Source organism: Helianthus annuus, chromosome 3 (assembly GCF_002127325.2).
Source record: "Helianthus annuus cultivar XRQ/B chromosome 3, HanXRQr2.0-SUNRISE, whole genome shotgun sequence".
Classification (NCBI taxonomy): Eukaryota; Viridiplantae; Streptophyta; class Magnoliopsida; order Asterales; family Asteraceae; genus Helianthus; species Helianthus annuus.
The window spans coordinates 168,614,727-168,641,732 of NC_035435.2; the positions used below are offsets into that span (position 1 = coordinate 168,614,727).

At 38.0% G+C, this 27,006-nt stretch overlaps 3 protein-coding genes across 3 annotated transcripts; 1 reads left to right on the forward strand and 2 right to left on the reverse strand.

The window, feature by feature from the left end:
* The first annotated feature begins 4,078 nt into the window (after positions 1–4,078).
* On the forward strand, positions 4,079–5,986 carry LOC110930675 (homeobox-leucine zipper protein HAT4). The gene is made up of 4 exons (XM_022174027.2): positions 4,079–4,320; positions 4,710–5,029; positions 5,138–5,217; positions 5,325–5,986. Exons 1-4 carry the CDS (start codon positions 4,170–4,172, stop codon positions 5,671–5,673), a joined length of 900 nt encoding a protein of 299 aa, XP_022029719.1. The 5' UTR covers positions 4,079–4,169; the 3' UTR covers positions 5,674–5,986.
* A 4,254-nt stretch (positions 5,987–10,240) lies between these two features.
* Positions 10,241–16,073, reverse strand: LOC110932546. The gene is made up of 2 exons (XM_022175873.1): positions 15,973–16,073; positions 10,241–10,886 (listed from the first exon to the last, which is right to left on the reverse strand). The coding sequence occupies exons 1-2, from the start codon at positions 16,071–16,073 to the stop codon at positions 10,241–10,243; spliced, it is 747 nt and encodes a 248-aa protein (XP_022031565.1).
* A 2,324-nt stretch (positions 16,074–18,397) lies between these two features.
* Positions 18,398–20,580, reverse strand: LOC110930676. Its single transcript, XM_022174028.2, has 2 exons — positions 19,911–20,580; positions 18,398–19,153 (listed from the first exon to the last, which is right to left on the reverse strand). Exons 1-2 carry the CDS (start codon positions 20,470–20,472, stop codon positions 19,026–19,028), a joined length of 690 nt encoding a protein of 229 aa, XP_022029720.1. The 5' UTR covers positions 20,473–20,580; the 3' UTR covers positions 18,398–19,025.
* Positions 20,581–27,006: the final 6,426 nt, after the last annotated feature.

Here is a 27,006-nt window from a genome sequence, read left to right on the forward strand (position 1 = left end):
TTAGTCAACGGCTCCCCAACCCTTGAATTCAATGTTCAAAGGGGTGTTCGTCAAGGCGATCCATTGTCCCCGCTACTTTTTATCCTAGCCATGGAAGCACTACATGTTGTGTCGGTTAAGGCAAATTTGCTTGGCATTTTTGATGGGGTTAAAACACCAAACGACGGGCCGACAATCTCACATCTTCTATATGCGGATGATGTCTTGTTTGTAGGGGAGTGGTCGGAAAAAAATTTCAACAATCTTGCAAGACTACTTAGATGCTTCCACCTATCGTCCGGTCTCAAAGTAAATTTCAACAAAAGTCATCTTTATGGCATTGGTGTTTCTAATGAAGAAATTGGTAACATGGCCTCCATCTTGCATTGTACAACGGGGTCGTTTCCGTTTACTTATCTCGGTCTTCCGGTCGGAGCAAACATGGGTCTGGTAAAATATTGGAAACCCATAATAGAAAGGTTTGAAGGCAAACTCACCCTATGGAAGGCACGAACACTATCCTTTGGGGGTAGGGTAACTCTCATTGAAGCAGTCCTTGGCAATCTACCCACATATTATCTTTCGTTGTTTAACGCACCGGCACAAGTTATCAAGCATCTGGAACGTCTACGCAGAAAATTCTTATGGGGGGGATGTACGGATAAAAACAAGATCAGCTGGGCTCCTTGGTACAAGGTGGTTGCACCCAAGGAGGACGGGGGTTTAGGCATTGGCAGCCTAGTATCCGCAAACAAAGCTTTGATGGTCAAATGGAGAATGAGGTACAAAAATGAAAACTCAGCTCTATGGGCAAAAATAATCACGGCCATACATGGTGGTGAAAGATGGCAGTCCAGCATCCCGCTAAAAAGCTCAATTGGTGGCATATGGAAATCTATCATCAACATGGGTAGAGTTTCATCAAATCCTGTCATAGATGCTAAAAGAAGAATGATACCGAAAATGGGAAGGGGTGACAAAACTCTGTTTTGGCTTGATAATTGGGTTGGCGACAGACCTCTTCGTGAAGTATTCCCTGCTCTTTATGCTCTTGAATCGGAGAAAAGGTGTATGGTCCTTCAAAGGTATACAACAACTAATTCAGGAATAGTTTGGCTATGGGGTAGTGCAAACGATCTGACCCACTCAACCCAGCAAGCCGATTGGGCTGCCTGTGTCGAATTGCTTCAGTCTACAACACTTGGATCTGGGACGGATTCTTGGCTATGGAAAATGGCATCTGGATGTGATGCCTTCACGGTAAAATCGCTTAGAGCGGAACTGGATCACATAAGTTTCATTCCGGAAACAAAAGGGCTTGTATGGCTGCACTGGATTCCTAAGAAAGTGAACTGTTTTCTTTGGAGAATTGTTCTTGACCGCATCCCTACCAGAGAAGCTTTGGCTACACGCAACGTCCCTCTTCCCTCACCGAACTGTGTTTTCTGTAACGGTATTACGGAATCAGTGAACCACCTAATGATCACATGTGACTTCGCTCAACAAATCTGGACCGTTATCTTCCAATGGATCGACTTACCTCTGCCTCGGTTCATGATAAGTTTCTTTCAAATGCTCGAATATATATCGTCTTGCAACATTCATAAGGTTCTAAAAAAGGCTATATATGTGATTCTAGCTGCATCATGCTGGAACATCTGGAGAACAAGGAACGACTTTATTTTCAAACTCAAACCTCCTAACGTGTCGAAAGTGATAGGGGACATAAAGGCATGCTCTTATATGTGGGTCAAATCTCGAGCCGGTCACTCGGAAATAAGCTGGGAGAAATGGAGGGGTTTCAAATTTACGGACTTTCCACTGTAATTTTGTTCTATTTATGTTTGAATAACTCTTGTACTGTTTTGTCTTTTTGAGCCTCTGGCTCGATTCGTTTTAATGAAATTTCGCCCTTTTTCAAAAAAAAAAAAAATTTTGTTTTTATGTTTTCAAGCTCTGAAGTTATTTATTTTTGTAACACGTATCTCTATAAATTCACCACTTGTGGCTTAGTGGTTGAGAGGCTTGGGTTCTCCAGTGAAGACCTAGTTCAATCCCCGTTTACGTCACTTTGGTGGATTCGTAAATGATGAATAGAGTCTAGTCTCCTTGTAGAGGTGTCAGGTTCTATCCTGATCCCACCGGGTTTTTCGTCTCACCGTGTGTTACGCCAGAGGGTGTTTAATTAGCTCTTGAGATGGCACGTCTGTCAAGTGGCAGTCGGCGATATGGTTTCTCGGGGGAACGACCAAGCCAAACTCTGACGTCAATGTAAACACAGTTAAAACAACATAGTCTGGCAAGAGTGCGGCATCAGAGCTTTTTAATTTGGAGAGTAACACAAGAAATTTACTGTTAAAAAACACTTTTCTCTATAAATTAATACTAACAAAAACAAAATTAGAGAATTTTGATAAAAGAGGTTATCTCAAAACGTAAGAGAAGCCAGGCCCCCCTAACTAAGGAAAATAAAAGGTAAAGTGGGGATTGAGAATTTGATGATAGGGTGTGGGTAGGGTCCACAGCAGGTGGAGTGGATATTGATTTGTCTGGTTGGATCCAATCATAATATCATCAATCCACTCATGATGACACAATGGATGGACTTGATGAGCCTATATTGTTTCGGGTCCCACAGCTAATGTCCCTTTGATACCTGTGGATGTGAATGCTCCTGCGTACAACTTACAAGTGTACAACTCCATGTTTCCTCTATGCTTTTATATAAAAATAAAAAACTAGTAGGATTAGTGAATTAGACTGGAAGGTATGGAGGAGGCAAATCCTCCAAGGATGGGCCGTCATGTCACCGCTACGTAGAAGTGGTTTGGAGGGGATGGATCTAGGGGGTGGGGGATGAACCTCTTTGTGTATATATATGTATGTATGTATAGGTATATGTGAGAGAAGGGTGGAGAAGGGAGGACCGGCGCAATCGGCTGTGGGCTGCTGGTGAGGACCGGGGGGGGGGGGGGGGTTGGGGTGGGGTGGTGTGGGGGACCGGTGCCGGTCCTAGCTGGGCCTCAGCCGGCCCCCATACCCACTAGTCTTAAAGTCGCGAAATGCCAAAGGAAAATGGATGCATGTTTTACATTGATGAAAATCGTACAAACAGATATTGGTTTTGATAGTACCGATGTTAGTTGGAATCGATGTGATATCAATATTGTTGGGACATGATATGTTTGGATCGTCACGGTAATGACACCCGCTATAACTTACGAGCATATCTCTAGTTTTAGGAAAGTTAAACATAGTCATTAAATCTATGATTTAAAAGTAGTCTATTTTAGTTACATATTTGAATCACTGACGAACTACCTATCGGAGTATAATTGTGTCACTAGATGGACAAAATAATTGTTTAACATAAGTGAACATAAAACAGTAATTAAAATATAGTTATTTTAACCCGGAAGTTACCTTCTAAAAGTACGTCTCTTCTCAATATGTTAAACAACAATTAAACAAATACATTTAGTCAAACTTTGCGTTCAAACACTTACATACGTTGTCTTTAAAAGTAACTTATTAAAAAGAGTAAATTATTTTTTGAGTCATTGTGTTTTAGTGGCTTTAACCATTTGAGTTTAAACTCAAAATGTTTAACGTCCTGAGTTCCTAAACGTTTTTTTATAACCTTTTGAGTCAAGTTTTAACCTTTTGAGTCCAATTTTTTTTAACAAATTGGACTCAAAATATTATAAAATGAACAAAATTGGACTTAAAACTTTATAAAATAAGCGATTAGGAATTTAGGACGTTAAACTTTTTTTATTTTGAACCCAAATAGTTAAAATCGCTAAAACACAATAACTTAAAAAATAATTTACTCTATTAAAAAATTACACATTTTCAAAAAAGGTAAAAGCAAATACTAAATACCACCATTTATTATTAGTTAATAAAAGTGTCAACGGTCAAACAATAAAAAGCACTTGGTTGCATGCACATATAGTCATTAAAAAGTCCTTGTCCCTTCACAACAAAACACACACCCCATCTCTCTCTCTCACACACAAAACAGCTCGGCTTATACGGCTTGATCAAGCTACAAGCCGTCACATGGTCTTATCTTTCTATATAACCCCATACATCATCCTCCTCATCATCGTCAAAACACTCTCAATCTCTCTCTTGATCCGCAATTCTCACAACACAACAATTCAACCATTTTTGTTGTGTCTACGATGGTTAACAAGGATGATTTAGGCTTGAGCCTCAGCTTAAACTTTCCGGCAGCCCCCGATACCCATCCGTCATCATCGCACATGAGCTCGATGCCGCTTTTCGATCCCAGAACAATCAACTGGTCCGATTCGTACCCGTCTTCTTCGTCAGGTATTTTACAATCTAATAAAAGATCAACAACCTTTAACCGCTATCCAGAAGGGGTAGCGGCACAACTTGTTGCTCGTCTACCTGCCATTAGTCTGTAATCGTCTCTATTTTAAATTATTCAGAAAGTTGGATTGATAAAAAAACTCATGTTTTTAAAAACCGGTTCAAACCGGCCAGTAGTACCAGTTGAACCGTCCGGTAGAACTGGTTAAACCATCTGACACACCCGGTTAAACCGTTTCTGAGCCCAATCCGGTACAGTATAAAAACAACTGATCGGTTAGGTAATTAAATTTCAGATCTACATCGGTTAGGTGTTATAGAATAATTAATTGAAGTGAAATTGTTAGATCTGGAAACTAATTACTAATTAGAACAATTGCATGCAGATCGGCACAACCTTGATGCGTTTAGAGTCGAAACGAGGTCGTTTTTGAAAGGAATTGATGTGAATAGGGTTCCGGCGACGACGGCGGCTGAGGCGGAGGAGGAGGCGGGTGTTTCGTCACCGAATAGCACGATATCGAGTATTAGTGGGAAGAGGAGTGAAAGAGATGTTATTGTGAACGAGAACGACGGCGAGAGAGCGTCGTCTCGAGGGATTAGTGATGATGAAGATGGCGACAACTCGAGGAAGAAACTCCGGCTATCGAAAGACCAGTCCGCGGTTCTAGAAGAAAGTTTTAAAGAGCATAATACTCTGAATCCTGTAAGTATGTTTTAAAGGATTGTACCGTATAACTACGGTATAACTAGAGTTAGAGAAATGTCAGAATTAGTAGTTTAGTACTCATAATTTATTGGTCTTTTGTGACAGAAACAAAAGCTGGCTTTGGCTAAGAGGCTCGGATTGAGACCTCGTCAAGTGGAAGTTTGGTTTCAGAACCGAAGGGCAAGGTTAGTAATTTTACTCTTCTCGAAAGGGTATTATCGGTATTTTTGTTTAATTATGTCTTTGGAAACGAATTAAGTTACTAAACTTGATTACTTTGATGGGTTTACAGGACGAAATTGAAGCAAACGGAAGTCGATTGTGAGTTCTTGAAACGTTGTTGCGAAAATTTAACCGAAGAAAACCGAAGGTTACAAAAGGAATTACAAGAATTGCGGGCTTTAAAACTTTCACCACAATTTTATATGCAAATGGCCCCTCCAACCACCCTCACCATGTGCCCCTCGTGTGAGCGTGTCGCGGTCCCATCATCGGAAAAGTCGGTTAACCACCAACACAACCGGGGTCATGTTACAACTACGAACCAAAACCAGCACCGAACATTACCGTTCAACCCCTGGCCGACACCTACCAACCAGGTCGTTCATCGACAAATGAGCGCACTCCATCCTCGAGCATGATTGGTCGAAAGGGCATTGTAGTCATTTTAGCTTGGTGAAGAAAAGGCATAATGTATGATTGGGGTTTGGTTGGTTAATTAGGATCTATAGATTTGGTCTAATTGACCAATTTAAATGTGGGGTTTATGTTTACTTTGAGGGTTAGTTTTGTAAAAGTTAGTTTTTTTAGTGTTTATAAAATACTCTTCTTCCCAGATTTTTAAGAGAAGAAAAGAACAAGACTCATTGTTTGTAAGGGGAGGAAGAGACATGTTATTAGGGTTGTAAATTCTCCTTACTAATTAGTTATTTGTTAATTACTCAATTATCATAATCATATTGGAGTTGTAATTTAATAAGAAAATTGAACTTCTAAAATATAATTACAAAGAGCAAAAGATGGATAATCAATATAAATGATGATAGCTGAGTTGTGGTCACTTGCTTCAGAATCATTGAGATATTCTCTTAAATATCAATAATTAATAACTTATATTCAAGTCTTAGGTGTTTTTTTTAAACTACTCATCATTAATAATAGAAAAAAAAAAAGAAATTAAACATGTTGATCAAAACCACTACTTTAATGATTAGTAAAAAATATATTATGTCTTATACTACTCAAATAAAAACTATCAATCTTTTATTGACAACAAAATAAATATTACATAAAAATATATCTGTATAAGACCATGCGTAATGGACGTTTGTGTACACTCCACAGGCTTTTAGACATAGCGTTCGTGTGGACGTGAGATTAGTTCTCAGACAAGCTAGCTTTTTTTCAATGGCACGAACAAGATAGCAGGATGTTTCAAGTATGTAATATTCGGAGGTATTTAATTATATTTATATGTACGATATCGGAAGTTATATAGTTTATTATTAAAAATAACTTGGTTATTGAAAATGAATATAAAAAGTGATGATAGCATGGAAAATGTAAGCATATGTGAAAGATAAATGGCTTGTATGAAAAAAATAAGTATTAAGTGAAGTAAAAATTTGTTGTTAGTGTGTTATTTGACATTATCTTAGGAGAGGATGAGACATGTATTGAAGATGGTATAATTTCTCTCAATATAAACTCATAATATCTAAAATGGTGTATTGGTGTTCACTCTACCAAAATATTATATAGATCATGTCAATTGTCTTATGATTAAAAATTTGCATAGAATGTCTAGGAATTTGAATTTCAGGTATATTCATCCAAACAAGATTGTTGTTTTAAGGCAAACAAAATGATTATTTTGGGAAAGGAGGTTGAAGTTGCTTTTGACTTTATTATTGAGAGAAATAATGTTAGTTGGTGTTAGGCATTTTGGCAATATAAACAAGAAGATAAAGATGATTTGGTAACAAGTTTATTGACTTTTAAGATTAATTTCACAATCAAAATGGTATATGATGTTATATTCTACCCATTTTAATTTTAGGTGACCGGCAATAACATCAACTTTTTGTAAGTATAATTTAAAATAAATTCATATTAAATTAATCTACACGAATATTTTGTTTAACCATTTTGTAGACACTGATTTATTATTGTTTTTAATAATCATTGCATATCATCTAAGGAGTCTTCCCATTGACAAACCACCAAAAATCAGGTTTTTGGTATTGCTTAATAGTTAATGGTATTTTGATATAGAATTTTTCAACTTATAGTTGTATCAAACTATAACAAGAGTGACAATGTTTGTGTTTACTTTATTTTGTTATTTTGATAAGCTAATAAGTTGTTTCAAACGCATGTCAAATTCTAACCATAGAGGCATCCATGTGAAACAACTTCTTAAAGATAACTTAAATAATTGTTGTCCAAAAAGTAAACACGTTATTTATTGTACCAAAATAATAAACCAATGAACTATTTAAAAATACTTGGCAAGTATTTTGGTGAAATATATGATAAATTAGAAAATATTAATCTTAACACATGTAATATAAACCAAAACACAACTAAATTATCAATCTAAATTACATGTTGTTTGTCATTTTCTGTCTTCACACTTATCATTCAAACACTATCTTTGAAAAAGAAAGAAACTAATAAAATGAAATTAACAGTGAAGTTTTTTCTATATCATATTTTGAAGTCAATTCCAATAATTCAATTTTGAAAATCTACACATAATTTACTTAAATCATTTTCTAATGAACCTTTTTGACTTGGAATGTACCACATCTTTACATGGTTTATTGACTTTGAAAAATTATTTGTAAACATGAATATATTCATTGTTAGGCGAGTCTCTCTATCTCACACACACAGTTAACAACAAAATAATTAGAAATGTCATGTTAAATTTAAAGTTTATATATATACTTTTTAGAATGATATTACTATACAACAAATATAAGAAAGTAGTCCAAATAGTACCATCCTAATATAAGTAAACAAACACAACACATAAAAGGTAGAACCAAAAAACATAATAAATTATTTTGTGTATATTCACTATAATTTGTTGATAAAAGATTAGTGGAATCAAAAATCAAAAATTATTTTCTGTATATTCACTATAATTAGATGATAAAAGATTAAACTAGAAGAAAGTAGCAACGTTAAGTATCTTTATTTTTTTAACGGCAAGGAACGATGCGTCAACCACCGTGAGATTGGGCGCTGTAGCCAAGGTCGACTACTCGACCGCCGCCAGCCCCTTGGGTCTCCCAGATGCACGGAAACCCGACTTCCACCCGCCTGAAGGCACGACGGTGGAATAATCGGTAAAACCTCGTCTCTCATCCAAGACGAACCGGCGCCACCCGTATTCATCATTCACCTGGATGCCGCAGAAAACAATGGGGAGAGTGAGAGTCGAACCTGGGTCATAAGGAACACAAAGTCTTTTCGCAACCACTCCACCACTACCTCATAAGTCATAACTTAAGTATCTTTATTATTAAAAAAAATATTTTAAATGCAAACGTTGACTGAGATTAAACCAATGTCAAAATTTTGAAAATAATAAAACTAAGAACCAACACATCATCATGGACTTGAAAATCATTCTCAAGATTTCCAAATCTCTCTTTGACTAAAAAGATCGATCATTGAATGTGATTATAATATGAGAAGTTTAATAATTTATATGTTGACTCATTAAATGTGAAATTTATTTATATTATAAGTTTACTTTTTCTTTTTTTTTTAACGGCCAAAACTCTATATATGTATATATATAGACCCAGCAAGAGGCTGGAAACTCAGAGTACACCCCAGAAAAACGACAAAAAGAAAACAAAAACGTTACAGCAGATCAACAACATCAAACAATAACCAATTTTCCCAATTCAGCGGGGTGAGCTTGGACCGTTGTTTGAGCCAGATAAACGTGTCTTCTTTAACCAGATCGACCGTCTTCACAATAGGCAGAAAGGTACCTTGCCCGGACTGTCCTGTAAAGCATTAGAAAGGAAATTGATTTTGCTTCCAGCCAACACTCATTTCAGTCGGAGTTCAAATGGAATTCGTGGGCGACGCCGAAGTGTAACCTCCTCCTTTGGCGTGCCTTAGCTGGGAGAGTCGCTTCAAAGATCGAGCTGAGCAAGAGAGGGTTGCCATTGCAGGATGTTATCTGTTCTCGATGTGGTATAAAACCGGAGACGACCGACCATGTGTTCGCCGATTGTTTGTTTGCTAAGAGCATTTGGTGGAACATTTTTGTTTGGCTCAAAATCCCTTTCCCGCAAGACTGTTCCACCTTTCGGGTCTTGGTTAATGCTTTACAGGACAGTCCGGGCGACAAGACGTGGAAGAAGTTGGTAATGATGGTGGCTATGGCGACTACCTGGCGAGTGTGGCAGGCCAGGAATTCGAAGACTTTTGAAGGTACCTTTCTGCCTATTGTGAAGACGGTCGATCTGGTTAAAGAAGACACGTTTATCTGGCTCAAACAACGGTCCAAGCTCACCCCGCTGAATTGGGAAAATTGGTTATTGTTTGATGTTGTTGATCTGCTGTAACGTTTTTGTTTTCTTTTTGTCGTTTTTCTGGGGTGTACTCTGAGTTTCCAGCCTCTTGCTGGGTCTATATATATACATATATAGAGTTTTGGCCGTTCAAAAAAAAAAAAGAAAAAATAAACTTATAATATAAATAAATTTCACATTTAATGAGTCAACATATAAATTATTAAACTTCTCATATTATAATCACATTCAATGATCGATCTTTTTAGTCAAAGAGAGATTTGGAAATCTTGAGAATGATTTTCAAGTCCATGATGATGTGTTGGTTCTTAGTTTTATTAAGTCATATAACTTTTTTAAAGGAGAACTTCAATAAAAAACATACGTCAAACCCGAACAACTTTAGACCATGTGTATTCGGACTTTTTATGTCTTCATACACTTGTTATTGGTGGCATTTCATAACTCTAGGTCAAATAGTCAATGATTTGATATAATGAATTTTTAATATTTCTTTATATATTTACTATACAAAATATAAAAATTAACCAAATTTCTTTCTATATTCACGTATACAAAATATAAGATTTTTTTTTTTTGAAAAGTAAACTTCATTAAAAGACACAACCGACCCAAGACGGGACGACAAACACAAAACTACACACTGTTACATATTTACAAAGGAACACCATTCTCCCCACTCTACCCCCTTAAACTTCGATCTATTCGAAAACCAAAGAAAACTCAAGGCTTTAACCTCACTCAAAATACTATCAATCTTAACCGGCGTATTAGCGAATCTAAAGTTGTTCCTAGCACGCCATAAACTCCAACAAACAATGATGATGATGCCCTGAACCGCAACCTTCTTCCTTTCCGACGCTCTAAGCTCCAAGTGCATCCCGAGAAGGTCTTTAATCGAGAAGGCGAATATGTTTGGAATTTTATACCAAGCACTAACCCCGTTCCAAACAGAAGAGGCTATGTAGCACGAGATAAATAAATGATCCGTTGTTTCTTCGTCCAATCTACAAAGGGGGCAAAGCGTGTCTTCTATTTGTATATTCCTTTTCCTTAGCGCTTCTCCGGTAGGGATCTTATCCATTTCCGTTCTCCAAGCGTGAGTGTTGCATTTGGCTGGGGTCCATTGACACCAATCCATAACGTAACAGTTTACCGCCTCAAGATCCGAATAAAGCAGACGTTTCACCACTTTCACCGAGAACTCCCCACTCGAGCTTGACGTCCACTCCCACTTATCATTCCGATCCGCAAGCTGAACATTCTCCAACAGCAAAATCAATTGCTGAAAACTGTTAGATAACTCCACGGAAGATAAAGGCGACCTCCATTCCCACTTTAATTCAATCCCGTGCTCACGCGACAAATATAAGAATTAACCAATGAAAAGGAAAAGGAGGAAAAATAGTAACCGGGTGTTTCTATATTAAGTTTTCTAAGCCTAATGACTACAAATGAGAAACACGTTAAAAGCGTTAGTGTTTGTGTCAAAATGCAATTGTCTCTTTTATGTTGCCCCCCCCCCCCCCCCCCCCCCCTATCAATATGATGGTTATGTAACATCTTGAATATTAGTAATATAAACATGAAACATTTATATTATTATAAATATTTCTATGTTATGTGTTGGTAGGGTTTTACTTTATATTTATCTAGATGACTAGATATGACCCAAAAGCCAGTTTATTGCTTTTATAGTGCAAACGTTGAGTAAGGCTGAACAAATTTCAGCCCGAAATGAAAAATACCAGGCTGATTCTCGTCACCATTTTGCATTGGGATATCGGATTTAAATACCCAACTTTCACCAATTGACCGATAACACTATTAACATTTGATTTGTACCGCACCACTCTCAACTTTCAACTTTATGGCCGATATCACCCCCAAACTAACTGAACTCTAACCCAGTTTACTGACATTAGCTGCCACATCACCAAACGAGTGCCACATCAGCAAAATCAGATGCCATGTCAAGGTTTTTATGTTGATGTTTCAGTGGCGGATGGTTATTGGCTAAAGCAGTCTTCGATGTCGCCTTTTGTTGGTTTTTATTTTGATGTTTGTTAACAAGCTTTTGTTATGTGTATATTAATCTAGTTTTGATAAACCATTATCCCCTCTTATTGGGCTTAGGGATAATGGGTTTGTTGCTGGCCAGGAAGCGTTGAAGGTGGAATCAGGCAAAGTCGCTAAACACGAGAAAGCTTGTCTAGAGAAACAACACGTGTTTATCCAATTAGCCTTTGATACATTTGGTTTCCTAGCCCTGGAGACCGTGGAATTCCTGAACAGTGTCCAGCGGATAGTGAATAGTAATTTCTCGACTCTTGAGAGTCGCTTCGTCTTTATTATCAGACGCAGATTTTAACAATAAGGATGACTCCATAACGGCCCATCGATACACATGAATGGGCGGTAGACAACAAAATGAACCGTTAATATGGCCATGTGGGTCCTAAGATGAGTAAGATCGAAGTCTAGGGGATCAACCATCTGCTTGTCAACTATAGGTCCAACTTTAGTGGGTCAATCATAAGCAATAATGGGCCTCATCGCAGCGAATGCAGCCCAGTTTTAGAGTATTAATTGCCACATGGAGTTATCACATGGGTATAGGTGCACAAAAAACCTAAGTCTGAAAAAGAAAATCCGGACCCGAGTTTTTTCTACCTGATTTATACCTGGGTTTTGTTAAGGCATGTTTGGCTAAGGTTTTGTGAAACAATTTATTGACTTATTAGCTTTTTGAAAAGTCATAAGCTCTAAAATGATGTATGGCAATGAGGGTGTATATGAGGTGAAAATTGACTTTTCTAAAAAGTCACTCCATACAGATTTTTCCAAAAAGTCAATAAGGAGTTTTATATGCACTCCCAAACACCCCCTTAATACCCGTATCCGTTTTTTTTAATACCCGCACCGAGTTTTTTTATACCCGATCATGTATGCAATTTTATGATATGTAATCTTGTAATATTCTTAAGTTTCTAATATATCTGAAGTTTTATGTTATGAATGTTAAAGTATATAAACCCAACAAAACATAAAAATATAAAAAAAAATATGAAATAAAAAGCCCAACATCGGTTTTTTTTCATACTCACACCGGGTTTTTTCATACCCATATAGGGTTTTTTTAATTCCTGACCTGGAAACCGGGTTTTTTATATCTGCAAATAGTGTATTTTAATACCTGGGTATAGAAAACCCGAACAAGAACCTTACCTGAACCCTGTACACCAGGTATGGTTTTTCAGACCAATACCCGGACCCGAACCCGACCCGGGTATTGCCAATACCCTAAAAACCATTACCCAGTCATACCCGTACCCGAATATATACCCGAACCCGGGTCTTCAAAAAACCCGGTTATATGCACCTCTACACATGGCATTACCCAGTCACACCCGTACCCGGGTCTTCAAAAAAACTAGTGCTACATCACATGCCACGTCATCAAAAAAGCCATGTCAGATGCCACATCAGCTGCCATGTCATCAAAACAACCAACTCAAATGCCATGTCAACTACCACATCATCAAAAAAATACCATGTCAGATCCCACATCACCACATAAGTGCCACATCAGCAAAAAAAACTAAATAGTTTAGTGTTTAGTTAGTTTGAGAGTGCTAGAGGAAAATAAGTTGAAAGTTGGGAGTGGTATGGTACAAATCGAAAATTGAGAGTATTATTGGCCAATTGCTAAAAATTGAGATTATTGAAATCCAATATCCCAAGGTTTTAATAACATGTATAAGTGACCTTAAACTTTTATTTCATTTATTAAAATACAATTACCACATACTAATTAAATACGTTTACTTTGAGTTAATGTAACACCTATATTGTTTTGAACGACCAACTAAATTATCAGATAAGCATTCTGGAATGTCATCAATCGAGCAAATGCATCCCTCCTTCATAACGGTCAGAGTTGGATGCATACCCGAGTCACCAAGCCATCAGTTCCGGGGAAAGCCCGCCGCGCGAAGGCACACAGCGGTAAAATCCGGTTCGGCTCGGTTTTGAACTGGCGAAATTTCAGTACCACCACCAACGTGCTTCAAATTAATGGTAGTGAGAATTGAAATTGAGTTTAAGAAATTAAGTGCATTAAGTGACTAATCACCTGAACAATATACTTTTTACAAGGGAAAATTACGGCAGTAGCCGCTTGACCAGGTTGTTTACCAAAATAGCCATTTGACCAGGTTTTATGCACCTTCAAGTGTAAGCCCATCCAAGTGAACCCTCATTTTTATGCACCTTCAATCCAGCCACAACCAAGGGGACACGTGTCCCTCTTACCTGAACCGGCTTTATGCCGCTACCTGCCCCAGCCAAGCCGCTTCATGCCCAAGCCGAGCCGCTTCGACCAATCTCTGATTTATGCCGCTTTATGGTACTGCCAAGCCGAGCCGCTTCATGGCCAAGCCGAGCCGCTTCGCCCCATCCCAAGCCGCTACAAACCCTGGATCTAAGCCGCTTCAGCATGCCACCTACCCCCAAGCCGTTTCATTTGAATTTATGAGCTTTCAACCCATGCCCAAGCCGCTACACCCTGGATCTAAGCCGCTTCAGCATGCCACATACCCCCAAGCCGTTTCATTTGAATTTATGAGCTTTCAACCCATGCCCAAGCCTTTACATGTGTTTTTTATGTATAATTTCGTAAGTATATATATAACATCTGGATTTTGCACACATGTATTTTTTGTCTTCTCGTTTTCTTTGTTTGAATACATACTTTGGTCACGTTTAGTATAACTCATGGGTGTTAAGTTTGTGATATACACCGGGGGAAACTGGGAGGTTGTTAACGGGAACATCGAGTATGTTGCCGGTCACGATTGTATTACTAAACGTGGTTTAGAAGTTGAAACCAATTTTTCCTACATCACTTTTTAAAGTTATATTCGCAAGATGTGTGATATTCAAAATATTACTCGGATATCCTACCGGATGTCTTCGTTTACAGATCCGATCGATATAATGAATGATAATGATGTTGTTTTTTTTCTTTAATTTGGCTCAGAGTAAACCGTTTGAAGTATTTCAATTATATGTCATTCAAGAACCCGGTGTTGATTCTTCTGATTGTGCATTTTTAAACAATTTCAAAGTTCCTGATTTAAATTTATCGATTGATGAAAGTGATAAAAAATTTATGAAAACAGTACCCAATTATATTTACCCAGTAATAGCCAAGGCATATCTTCTATTGTGTTCGAGCCAGGCCACATTTTTAATAGCAAAGAAGAAATGAAACTTGAATTGGGTAAAAAATGTTTGTTAGAACGATTTGAGTTTAAAGTTGACAGATCGTCTAAAACACGGTACGAGCCAGGCCACATATATATTTGTGTTCGAGCCAGGCCACATATATATTTGTCGCATGTTTTCCAATTCCTTGCCGATATAAACTCCAATAATGATACCTGCAAATTAATAAAAAGATAAGTAATTTTGAGTAATGTTTATTTGGCTTGAAAACAATAAAAAAAAATATGGAGAAAAAAGTATTTTGATATTTTTTTGATGTATTTTGATATTTTTTTGACGTATTTTGATATTTTTTTAAAAAATACTACTGAAGCGGCTCGGCTTGTACTTCTAGCGGCTCGGCTTGTACTTGTGGGGCAGGGGGCGAAGTGGCTCGGCTTGTACTTGTAGCGGCTCGGCTGACATGTGTAGCGGCATAAAGCCGGGTCAGGTAAGAGGGACACGTGTCCGCTTGGTTGTGGCTGGATTGAAGGTGCATAAAAAAGAGGGTTCACTTGAATGGGCTTACACTTGAAGGTGCATAAAGCCTGGTCAAATGGCTATTTTGGTAAACAGCCTGATCAAGCGGCTAATGCCGTAATTTTTCCCTTTTTACAATTCATTTGTGGAGATGAAAGTGACCCCGCCCCTTTGTTGGGAAACCAAAAAGAGAAAGGGTACTGTGGTAATTTGCACTTTGATGGATTCCATCAACAATCTTGACACATAAGTTTCAATGATACAACTAAAACCTAGTTTTCTAGAAGGGAAAATTACCAAAGTGGCCGTTTGACCAAGCCATTTTCCAAAATAGCCATTTGACCGGGCATAATGCACCCTCCCATCAAAGTGAACTCCCATATTTATGCACCTTCAATCCAACCACCAGCTAGCCGACACGTGTCCCTGAAGCCTGAACCGGCTTTATGCCGCGTCGCCTGGCAGCCGAGCCGCTTCCCCCCCAAGCCAAGCCGCTTCGCAGAACACCTGATTTATGCCGCTATGAGGACTGCCTCGCCGAGCCGCTTCATGTTAAAGCCGAGCCGCTTTACCCCATTCCAAGCCGCTTCATCAGACTTCCAGGCCGCTACACCTCCAAGCCGCTATAACCTGTTCCAAGCCGCTTCATCAAAGTTCCAAGCCGCTACACCCTGCAAACGAGCCGCTTCAGCTTCCCGCCAAGCCGTTTCACCTTGGTCAAGCCGTTTCATTCCAATTCCAAGCCGCTAGACATGTTTTTTTATTTATAATTTCGTATGTATAAATATACATCTGTTTTTTGTCTTTTACACACATCTGTGTTTTGTCTTCTCGTTATCTTTGTAGTAATACATTGTTTGGTCACGTTTAGTATAACTCATGGGTGTTAAGTGTGTGATATACACCGGGGGTAAGTGGGAGGTTGTTAACGGGAACATCGAGTATGTTGCCGGTCACGATTTTATTACTAGACGTGGTTTAGAAGTTGAAACTACTTTTTCCTACATCACTTTTTTAAGTTATATTCGAAAGATGTGTGATATTCAAAATATTACTCGGATATCCTACCGGATGTCTTCGTTTACAGATCCGATAGATATAATGAATGATAATGATGTTGTTTTTTTCTTTAATTTGGCTAATAGTAAACCATTTGAATTATTTCAGTTATATGTCATTCAAGAACCCGGTGTTGAGTCTTCTGATTGCGCATTTTTAAACAATTTCAAAGTTCCTGATTTGAATTTATCTTTTGATGATAGTGATAAAAAAATTAATGAAAACTGTACCCAATTATATTTACCGAGTAATACCCAAGGCATATCTTCTATTGTGTTTGAGCCAGGCCACATTTTTAATAGCAAAGAGGAAATGAAACTTGAATTGGGTAAAAAATGTTTGATAGAACGATTTGAGTTTAAAGTTGATAGATCGTCTAAATCACGGTACGAAGTGTCATGTTGTGTTGATGGTTGTGAGTGGCGTTTTAGGGCATACAGCTTTGCTGGTGATAGCGCATTTTACGTTAAATATTTTAACGATAAACACACTTGTTCAAAGACGCTCACACACCCACATTTTCGTCAGGCAAACCCCCAAGTTGTGGGTCATTATTTAGTGCCTCAATTAAAAGACGGTGGTCGAATTTATCGCGGAAACGAGATAAAGTCTGATTTTAAACAAAATTTAGGAATTGATATTAGTTACATGCAAGCATGGCGTGGAAAATGTCATGCTTTAGAACTCTTGCAAGGTACAAGCAGAGATTCTTTTGCCGAACTCCCAATCTATTGTTACAATTTGGAGCGGGCGAATCCGGGAACCGTGACTCACATTTGGGTTGACGACGAGAGTCGGTTTGAAAGCATGGCATCTTCAAGACGAAGCGTTAACAATGGCGGTGAAGTATACACGCGTGAAGATGTTGTTACTATTTAGCTGGGTTTTTTTCGTCTTGTATTTTGTTGTTCATTAGAGTTAAATATTCTAATTAAAATTAAATAAATAGTTGAATTCCGAGTTTGCACCGAGTTTTTCGTCACTCGTAGTTTCTATTTTAGTTTATTTATTAACTATCAATACCCCTTTAATTTAACTAACCTATTAAGTTTTAATATTTAAAAACATAAAAAAACCTTAAATAGCACAATTTTTTGGTGGGGGATAGCTATTACCGCGGTTGGGGGGTTGGGGGGTGGGGGTGGGGTAGCGGTGTGGGGGGGGGGTGGGTGTGGGGTAGCGGTGTGGGGGGGGGGTGTGGGGTAGCGGTGTGGGGTGGCCAATGTTGGCTATAAATAGCCACAATTCATTAGTCTCCCAACATAGTAAAAAAACCATTCACCACCAACATTAATTAAGTTTGTTACTTAAAAAAAACACAAGATGGTTAATTGGACAGAAGAAGAAGAACTAGCATTAGTAACAGCTATCGTTGACGCTAAACGAAATTTACAACGCGGACAAACCGCGTACTGGGGGCAAGCGTTTCAACACTATCAACAGCACGTCGGCAACGCGCGACACAACTTAAACGCGTGTCAACACAAATGGCGTGATCTTAAACCGAAGTTGGATCGGTTTAAACGTTACTACAACCATGTCCCGGCGGCTGGGTTGAGCCACGATGATCGGGTATATATCGCGAGGGTCGAGTTTAGGCACGAAGAGAATACGGATTTTAAGTTGGTTGACCACTTTAATATTTATCTTACTTTGTAGTTTTTTTTTTAATGCTATGTAGTTTTATATTTTTAGGATTTAATAAGTAGATTGTGTAATATTGTTAGGATTTAATAAGTAGGTTGTGTAATATTGTAATATTTTTAGGATTTAATATTGTAATATTTTTAGAATTTATAAGCCCGTTTTGTATAATATTGATTTAAGTATAATGTTTATTATTTCTAATTCAACTCTTATCGATAAAAATATATACAAATTTCCGATATAAATCATGATTAGTTATTTAAAAAATTATATAAACGATATTTCTTAGTTTCTTGTGCATTTTTTTAAGTAATTGTTAAAAAAAAATTAATTAAAAAAACATAATGATACATGCAAATTAATAATAATAAAAGTTTCAAATCAAAGGATCTAACATAGCGGCGGAAAATAATTTATTAAAATATTAGTTTATTTAATTTAATAAAATATTAAATTATTAAATTAATAATTGATAAAAAATAAAGAGAAAAGAGATAAAAAATGAATTCCATTATTCACAATATTCAACCGAGTTATTAAATATATGGAGAGAAAGAGTATTTTGATATTTTTTTATATTTTTTGATGTTTTTTTGATGTTTTTTTTATATATTTTGATATTTTTTAAAAAATGCAACTGTCGCGGCTCGGCTTGTACTTTACGCGGCTTGGCTTGTAAATTAGGCGGCATGGCTTGTACTTGTGGGCAGGCGGTGAAGCGGCTTGGCTTGGGGGGAAGCGGCTCGGCTGCCAGGCGACGCGGCATAAAGCCGGTTCAGGCTTCAGGGACACGTGTCGGCTAGCTGGTGGTTGGATTGAAGGTGCATAAATATGGGAGTTCACTTTGATGGGAGGGTGCATTATGCCCGGTCAAATGGCTATTTTGGAAAATGGCTTGGTCAAACGGCCACTTTGGTAATTTTCCCTTTCTAGAATCCTAACGACAACCTTTTTGGCTCCATTTGACAATCCAATGGTCACAAGGTTTCGTGATCACTAAGTAACATCTCCAACTCATGTTCTTTGCTATGTGATTTCTTCAAACAATACACCTTCACACATCCTAATGCCACAACCACAAAAACCAAAATCACAACACTGAACCCTGCAAAATAAAATAAAAAGTAAATCAGATTAGAAACCTAAACAGTAAAAATATGAGATATTACTGCAAAAAAAAGTAAACTAGATTAGTAACCTAAACAGTAAAAATATGAGATATTAGATTTAAAAGAGGAGAAAAAAGAAGATAATTATGTATAATGTTTTATCTGTTTGAATGGCCGCTTCCAACCTTTTTGGAGACCTAAGGGGAAATGAAATTTTGAGACCCTTTTTTTCTTTTTCTTTTTTTTTTTTTGATTATTATAAACGGTTCTCCTTTATCCGCGTTTGGAACCAAGCAAAAATCTAACACAACTACAACACAAAGTGGTTTGCTCATATAAGAAATCAAAGAAATCTAAACAATAAATTTGAACTAATATTAATAGCAGCACATAATTTTCTTTTAATTGGTGGCTTTATTTTTTGGAGACCCTATGCCTAAACCTGGGTTATTTATACTATAGGTTCGGCCCTAGCTAAACCATATATTTTTATTACATTACAATAAAAATATTGCAATAAAGCTAGCCTAATAATAATAATAATAATAATAATAATAATAATAATAATAATAATTATTATTATTATTATTATTATTATTATTAATAAAATAAAACTAGTTATATTCAAACAGGTACAGAAATAATAATAATAACTTTTAATAGATGATAAATTTGGCTATTTAAATGTTATGTAAAAATTCTTGACTTTTGACTTCAAAAGTCAACGCAAAGTCAAGGCGTCTTTGGCATTACCTTCTCCAATGGACAGAAAACCAAAATCTTTGGAACCAACAGAATCCCAAGTCAAATCAAGACCAAAACTGTCATCCGAGACGAAAGAACTATACGCGAACGGGATCAAGACGGTTTTCACAACCTCACAAGAAGCGGGCACATGTAAAGGTGACTCCACGACATAAACACGGTGGTTAGAACCACTTAAACATGGCACCGGTTCAAAAGAATCCAAAATATCGGTCGAGCAGTTCAAATAAGTATAGTTCTTCTTAACAACATGATAGTACCAAAAATGTGTAGACTCAAGATTGAGATTCAAGAACACTTCAAAAACACAATCTTTCGGGTCGAATAGAGTGAGTTTGTTGGGATCATAGGAGACGGATTTCGCACCCAAATAACTGTAACCTTGAAGCTTCAACATGGTTTGATTGTGTTTGCATATGGAGTTGACTTTAAATGGAAATTGGATATGTGGTTTGTCATGGTTGCAAACATTAGAGGTGACTTTGCCATCAAGAATCTCCATGAATGTAAAGATCAAGAAAATGAAAATGAAGAACTTGCAAGCTTCCATTAGAAATGCTAGAATTAAAATCAAGAAACTTGAAAAGGTAGAATAGGGAAGCAGGAGTTGTTCAACTGTGAAGTGTTTATTTTCTTTCTTGGGGGCTTGTTTAACTGCTTTCTTGGGGAGACTTGGTCACAAGCAGGTGTGACTTGGTATGAATGGAGTACACGTGATAATAATGGGTTAGTTAGTGTAGTCCAGTGGCAAAGCTTGAGATTTCCGATCGGGGTCAAAAACGTATATATCCAAAAATTTCTATAAAATCGGGGCGTCGAAAACGTATATACCAAAAAATTCCTATATGAAAACTGCATACTCTCCACTACTTAGCGAAAAGTTTGGGGGCCGACTAGCGATTAATCGGCATTAATAGAGATAAATCGGAATTAGTCGGATCGAGATTTCTATAAGTAATTTTTAGCTATATACACACACACACATTTTTATATATAGTTTTTTTAGTAAACCTGTTTTAACCTCTTATTGACCCATTTTTTTAGTAATTGACTGGATTATATATATGGTTTGATCGAAATTTGGCTGGGATCTGGCCAAAATTTGGCCAGAATAGGATGTCATTGACCGCCTAGCGATTAATCGGTGAACTCTGATTAGTGATTAATCGAGATTAATCAGAGGCTAGTCGAAATTTTTACAACACTTAGTGTAGTAACCAACATATTTTGGGAAAAAAAATCATGTTGAATTGAATCCTTTTAATCCCTTTTGAGTAAACTAGTATTTGGGCTTGGGCCTTCAATTTAAAAGTCCAATTGAACTATAAAGTGGAAGATTGAAGTTACAGCCCTCTAGTCAAGAAGGGACCTATTGCCCTATTGGCAATTTGGTACTATGTGATACATTCACAGATACAGTTAACTATCTGTGTTATTAAAGGTACATGATTTATACTTCTTTTTAACCACATATTAACCCATTCCTAAATACTCTAATGCTTAAACTTTGTAAGATTTGGACCCTCCGTCTTTTAGATAAAGGGGAGACACCTTACACCACCACACTATAACAAATTTTGATTCATATAAAATAACTAGACCATCTTTAAATACGCATAAAAGAAACTAAATATGTGCAAATTTCGGTATAAACCTAAACATTTAACCCACCAAAAACTGTGTATGTGATACGATTAAGTTAATCATTTGACATAACACCATTCATCACATCATATCACATTACATCTTTATATGTTTTATTATAATTCTTTTGATTTATATTTGTTTTGATGTTCCAACATGAATGGGTTAAACACGCGGTGTTTGATCATAATCTGATCAATGTTGATATTCTTACACGAATAAATATATATGTCATGTTCAGGTCATATATTTCAACAAGCCAATCCGACGCAATTTTCATCCTTAATTTAGTTTAAAGTAAATTACGCAATGGTCCATGTGGTAAGGTCTGATTGCGATTTTCGTTTAGTTTATTACCCACTTTTTTTATTGAAAATCATAACTAAATTTTTCTAATTCCATTAGATTTTGTAAACCAATGGCATTGTTCTAAGGACTCCGGTTCTTCAGAAAATTCAACAGAATCTTATAACCAAGAAACTAAATTAACAATCACATCTATACTATATAATTTAAACTTGTTGCAAACCGATTCATGTTCTGTCAAAAAAAATTCATCCGTAGCTTTAACGTTATTACGGTTGATAATTCCAAAAACCAATAAACAAAAAAGTACGTCTTCTTTAGGTCCTGATAAAAAATGAAAATAAAACAATCCTTTAAAGTTTGAGGGTTTCTTTTTGGTATGATTATAAAATAAAGATGTTTAGCTTATTTCTAGATGCATTGAAACAATCTTATAGATAATACATAAGGATACACGGTATGGTGATGGTCCTTCCTTAGAGGATCAAGGATGGTCCGCCACGTAAGCGCCACGTAAGATGGGCATGAGGATGAGGCAAAGAGGATGGAGGTAAGGAAATGGGGGACGATCCTAAAATATATGTATATATTGTATGTATATATGTGTGTGTGAGGAGGTTTTGTCCTCATATGGAACGTCCTGAACGGCAAGAAGAATACGGAGAGGACGAGACGGGGGGGGGGGGGGGGAATGGAGGGAGGAAGGGCGCCGGACCGGGACGGTGGAGGACGAACCTCCATACCGTCCAGCCTAAGAATACGGACTCGAGTGAGTCATAATAAAGTTTAGAGTTAATCACATATGCGTGAGTTTATATTAAATTTTAGATTGTTTCCTTTAACTTCTTTTTGGAAATTAAACTTTATTAGGCACACCTTTGACCCAATTGGGCAAGAGGCAAATACATACAAAGCGTGCCTCTGGCTCAACGGGCAAAAGGCCAAAAATTACAACATATACAAAGGAGATTTACATCATTCTTCCCATCTAAGGTCCTCATAAGAAGACCTATTCCTTAACCAAACAAAACTTCTATATTTGACTTCTCTCAAGACGTCTTGCGACCTATTTTTTTATATCTTGAAAAATCATCTGGTTTCTTCCTTTCCAAATACACTAGCACATTATAATAATCAGACCATGCGTGATCTTCTTAGCTTTCTCCCCATTGTTTAAAAATATGTGCACTTCCATAAGATGTCTAACCGAGAAGATGAAAAGCGCCAGTATATCACACCAAACGCCAAAACTCATCCAAACTTGGTTCGAGAATATGCAAGCCGTAAACAGATGTTCCGCTATTTCCTCATGTTCTTCACAAAAACCACACAAAACTGTTGTCATGTTCATGTTTCTCCTTTTCAAGTTTACCACTTTACCCTAGTAGTTAGTCTATCAAGGTTCGCCCTCCAAGCCATGATATTACATTTAAGGGGCAACCATTTACACCATTCAAAAACATTTGTCGAAACGTCCCCCAAGTCCTCTTCCTTCATATTTTGACTGACCTAATCGAAAAGATACCCGAGTCGTCACCCATCCACTTCCACATATCTCTCTTTTCTGATAAAGACACTTCCTCCATTGTGGCTTGGCTGTCATTTTCTCATCTCATTCTCTGACTCCGGTTCTCTAATCCATTGCTATGCACCCTCGTTCAAATCTTGATCTAAAGACAACCTTTCTGCCACTCTACATGTCTTATCCTCCTTTAGACCAAAAAGGTTGGGCCACCTATCCTTAAGCGATTGGTTGCCCATCCATTGATCCAAAAATGAATATCCATGTGACAACTCGTACTTTAGACCTATCTTGTGTAACGTTATATAATTATGTGAACTTGGTTTTATTGAATGTTATGCTGGATATTATGTGCATGTTTGTATGTTATTGAATGTTGTGTTAATCGAGCCTAAACCGCACAACCCACACACGACCGCACAAGCTCATTCGGGCTTTATTCCTTGCACACGGATCAACGGGCAGCCCAAGAGAGGGTTCGGCCCACTCTCCTCATACGCATAACACATGAGATGGTTGTAACCATCTCACATTTTTACCAAACACCATTACACACACAAGTTCACAAACCCTAGCTTCTCATACTCTCTCTCAAACCGACGGCAACAACCCTTTGGCGATCGAAGATCATTCCTTGTTCGGATCACCCTTGTTCACTCGAGACCTCACTTGTTTCAATCCTCTAACCCGGTTAGTATATGGTTACTGATTTCATGCTTGGTGATGTTGATGATATAATCGGCTAGTTTTTATTAGATGATGTTGTGATTGTTTTGATTGTATATGTTTACATTAGGGTTATGCATGCTAGTAAACGATGGAAAATTATGCACACGAAATTCGGTTATGCGTATATAGGTTTATGTTCATATAAATGGATAGATTATTGTTCATGTGAATATTGTTCATGTTGATTGGGTTAGGGTTCATACGAGTTCATGATGTGATGGCCTGTTTGATCGATATTAGGTTAACCGTATGTTTGGATATTGTGTTGATTAATCTGTTTTTCGAAATTGCCAAGATGTTTGCTGATATTTAGGAATTGATTTAGCTGCAAAAGATGGAAATCTGTTACACGTTGTCTCGACCAGGGTTGCGAGTCGAGAACCCTCAGTCTCGACTCGAGACCACCTTATCAACACAAACAACACAAACCGAGACCACGGTTACGGGTCCGGTTGCGACTCGAGACCGTGTGATCTCAACATGAGCATGACAACCCGAGACCTGCATTGCGAGTCCCGTTGCGACTCAAGACCTGACTCGTGACCACCTAGTCTCGAGTGGTTTAGGCACAAGTCGAGACCTCCTTTTGTTGCGACTCGAGATCCCTAGTCTCGACTCGAGACCAGCTACACATGCACACTGTTTGGACTTGCACTGTCACGAGCCCAATTGAATGGGCCGGATACTTGAACTTGTTTACGTGTCTGCTATTGGACTGCTATGAATACTTGTGCATGCCATGTTTATACTTGTGTACAATACGTGTAGAACATACGTGTTATACTTGAATACGAACCTAACTTATATGGTAACCATGGTAGGACGTGGTTGACCACCAAATAGCTTGATTTAACTTGTCTGTGTATCTGCCGAGCAACCCAAGGTGAGTTCACACTCTTACCAAGGCATGGGATTCCCGAGGTGTTGGGAATGGGATTGAAAGGATAAGGTTGAATAGATTTATACGGATACCATTACTAGACTACCATACCATCGTCCTCGGTTGTGCAGGACACATACGTAAAACCTACGTATACTTATGCTACTCGCTATCCTCGGTTGTGAAGGATACTCACGTAAAACCTACGTGAACTTATTATACTCACTACTGCCTCGGTTGTGTCAGGCACTTACGTAAAACCTACGTAAACCCCCGCGTACTCCTATCCTCGGTTGTGAAGGATACTTACGTAAAACCTACGTAAACCCCATACGCGCTACTGTTCTCGGTTGTGAAGAATACTTATGGTTACGCATAGTCTAGTGGATAAATAACATGGGAAGCCCCCACCAATAGAAACCTGTATCGGCCCAGTAGAGCCACCTGATACTCATGAACTTACCTTTACGCATTTACTTTCTGTGAACTCGCTCAACTAGTTGTTGACTCTCTGCTGCATGCCTTGCAGGGCCTTAGGTACTTTTGGAGCTTGCACAAGGAGGGGCGAGTCGTTGTGGGCAAAGAATCGTGGTTAATTATTAAACACTATTGACATTTCAAACGTTAATACTTATGTTGGGTTTTCTACATTAATGCTTCCGCTACATTTACTTATGTTGGTTTTGATAAACACCTTTCGTATTGATGGATAACTTTTACTATTTAATTACATGTTCAATATGATTGGTGGCTTGATCCTGGTCACGTCACGCCTCCAAGCGGTGGTACTCCGCGTGTGGATTTTGGGGGTGTGACAGATTGGTATCAGAGCCATTGGTTATAGAGAACTCGGTTTTAATATGGGGAAAACGTTTTTATTAAAACCAGACTATAACCAGAACAGTGCTCTCAACGATCCACAACGACGCTTCGCTCCACGTGCAAGACTCGACATCCTAGGTAATAAGGTTTATGTTTATTACCTGCTTGCTAGAAACGTATAGAACTTTGCTCGTAGTACACTTAGATACACATGATACTATTACATGAGAATACCTACGTGCTTACGCTTTTCTGTCATCGCCCTACTCGCGAACCATTCTCACTTACGCTACTTTTACAATGAAGATCATGTCTGGACGAATTAACATGACTCAAGCCCAGCTAGAGGCTCTCGTTCAAGCTCAAGTTGCTGCGGCACTTGCAGCCGCACAAGCAGGAGGTATATCCTGTGGTTAAAGCACACACTAGGATCTTTAGATCCTACACTCCTAAACTAGCCCTTGTAATTAAACTTTGTCCTATTCGTACACAATAGGTCAACCAGCACAGCAACCAGTCTGCACTTTCAAGAACTTCATGGACTGTCGTCCAAGTACATTTAGTGGCACTGAAGGAGCGGTTGGACTCCTCCACTGGTTCGAAAAACTCGAGTCTGTGTTCGAGATGTGTGAATGCCCTGAGGCTCGCAGGGTGAAATACGCCACTGGCACGCTAGAAGGAATAGCACTAACTTGGTGGAACGCCCAAGTTCAGATCTTAGGGTTGGCAGCTGCTAACGCCACACCCTGGAATGATTTCAAGGAACTGATCAAGAGAGAGTACTGCACTCGAGAAGACATTCACAAGTTAGAAGATGAGTTGTACCATCTGAAGATGACTGGATCAGAAATTGAAGCTTACACCAAAAGGTCAAACGAACTGGCCGTGCTGTGTCCAACTATGGTGGACCCTCCAGTTAAGCGCATTGAGTTGTATCTCAAAGGGTTGGCGCCAGAGATCCAGAGCCATGTTACCTCGGCTAATCTTGACAACATCCAGGATATTCAACGCCTCGCTCATCGCATCACTGACCAGGCAGTGGATCAGAACAGACTGCCTAAACGTATCAGCGCTACTGCTACCGTTACTACTTCAGCTACTCCTACTACTCCCAGTGACAGCAAGAGAAAATGGGATGGGGATTCCAGCAAGGGATCAGCTTCAGTTCAGTCTCAGGCCCA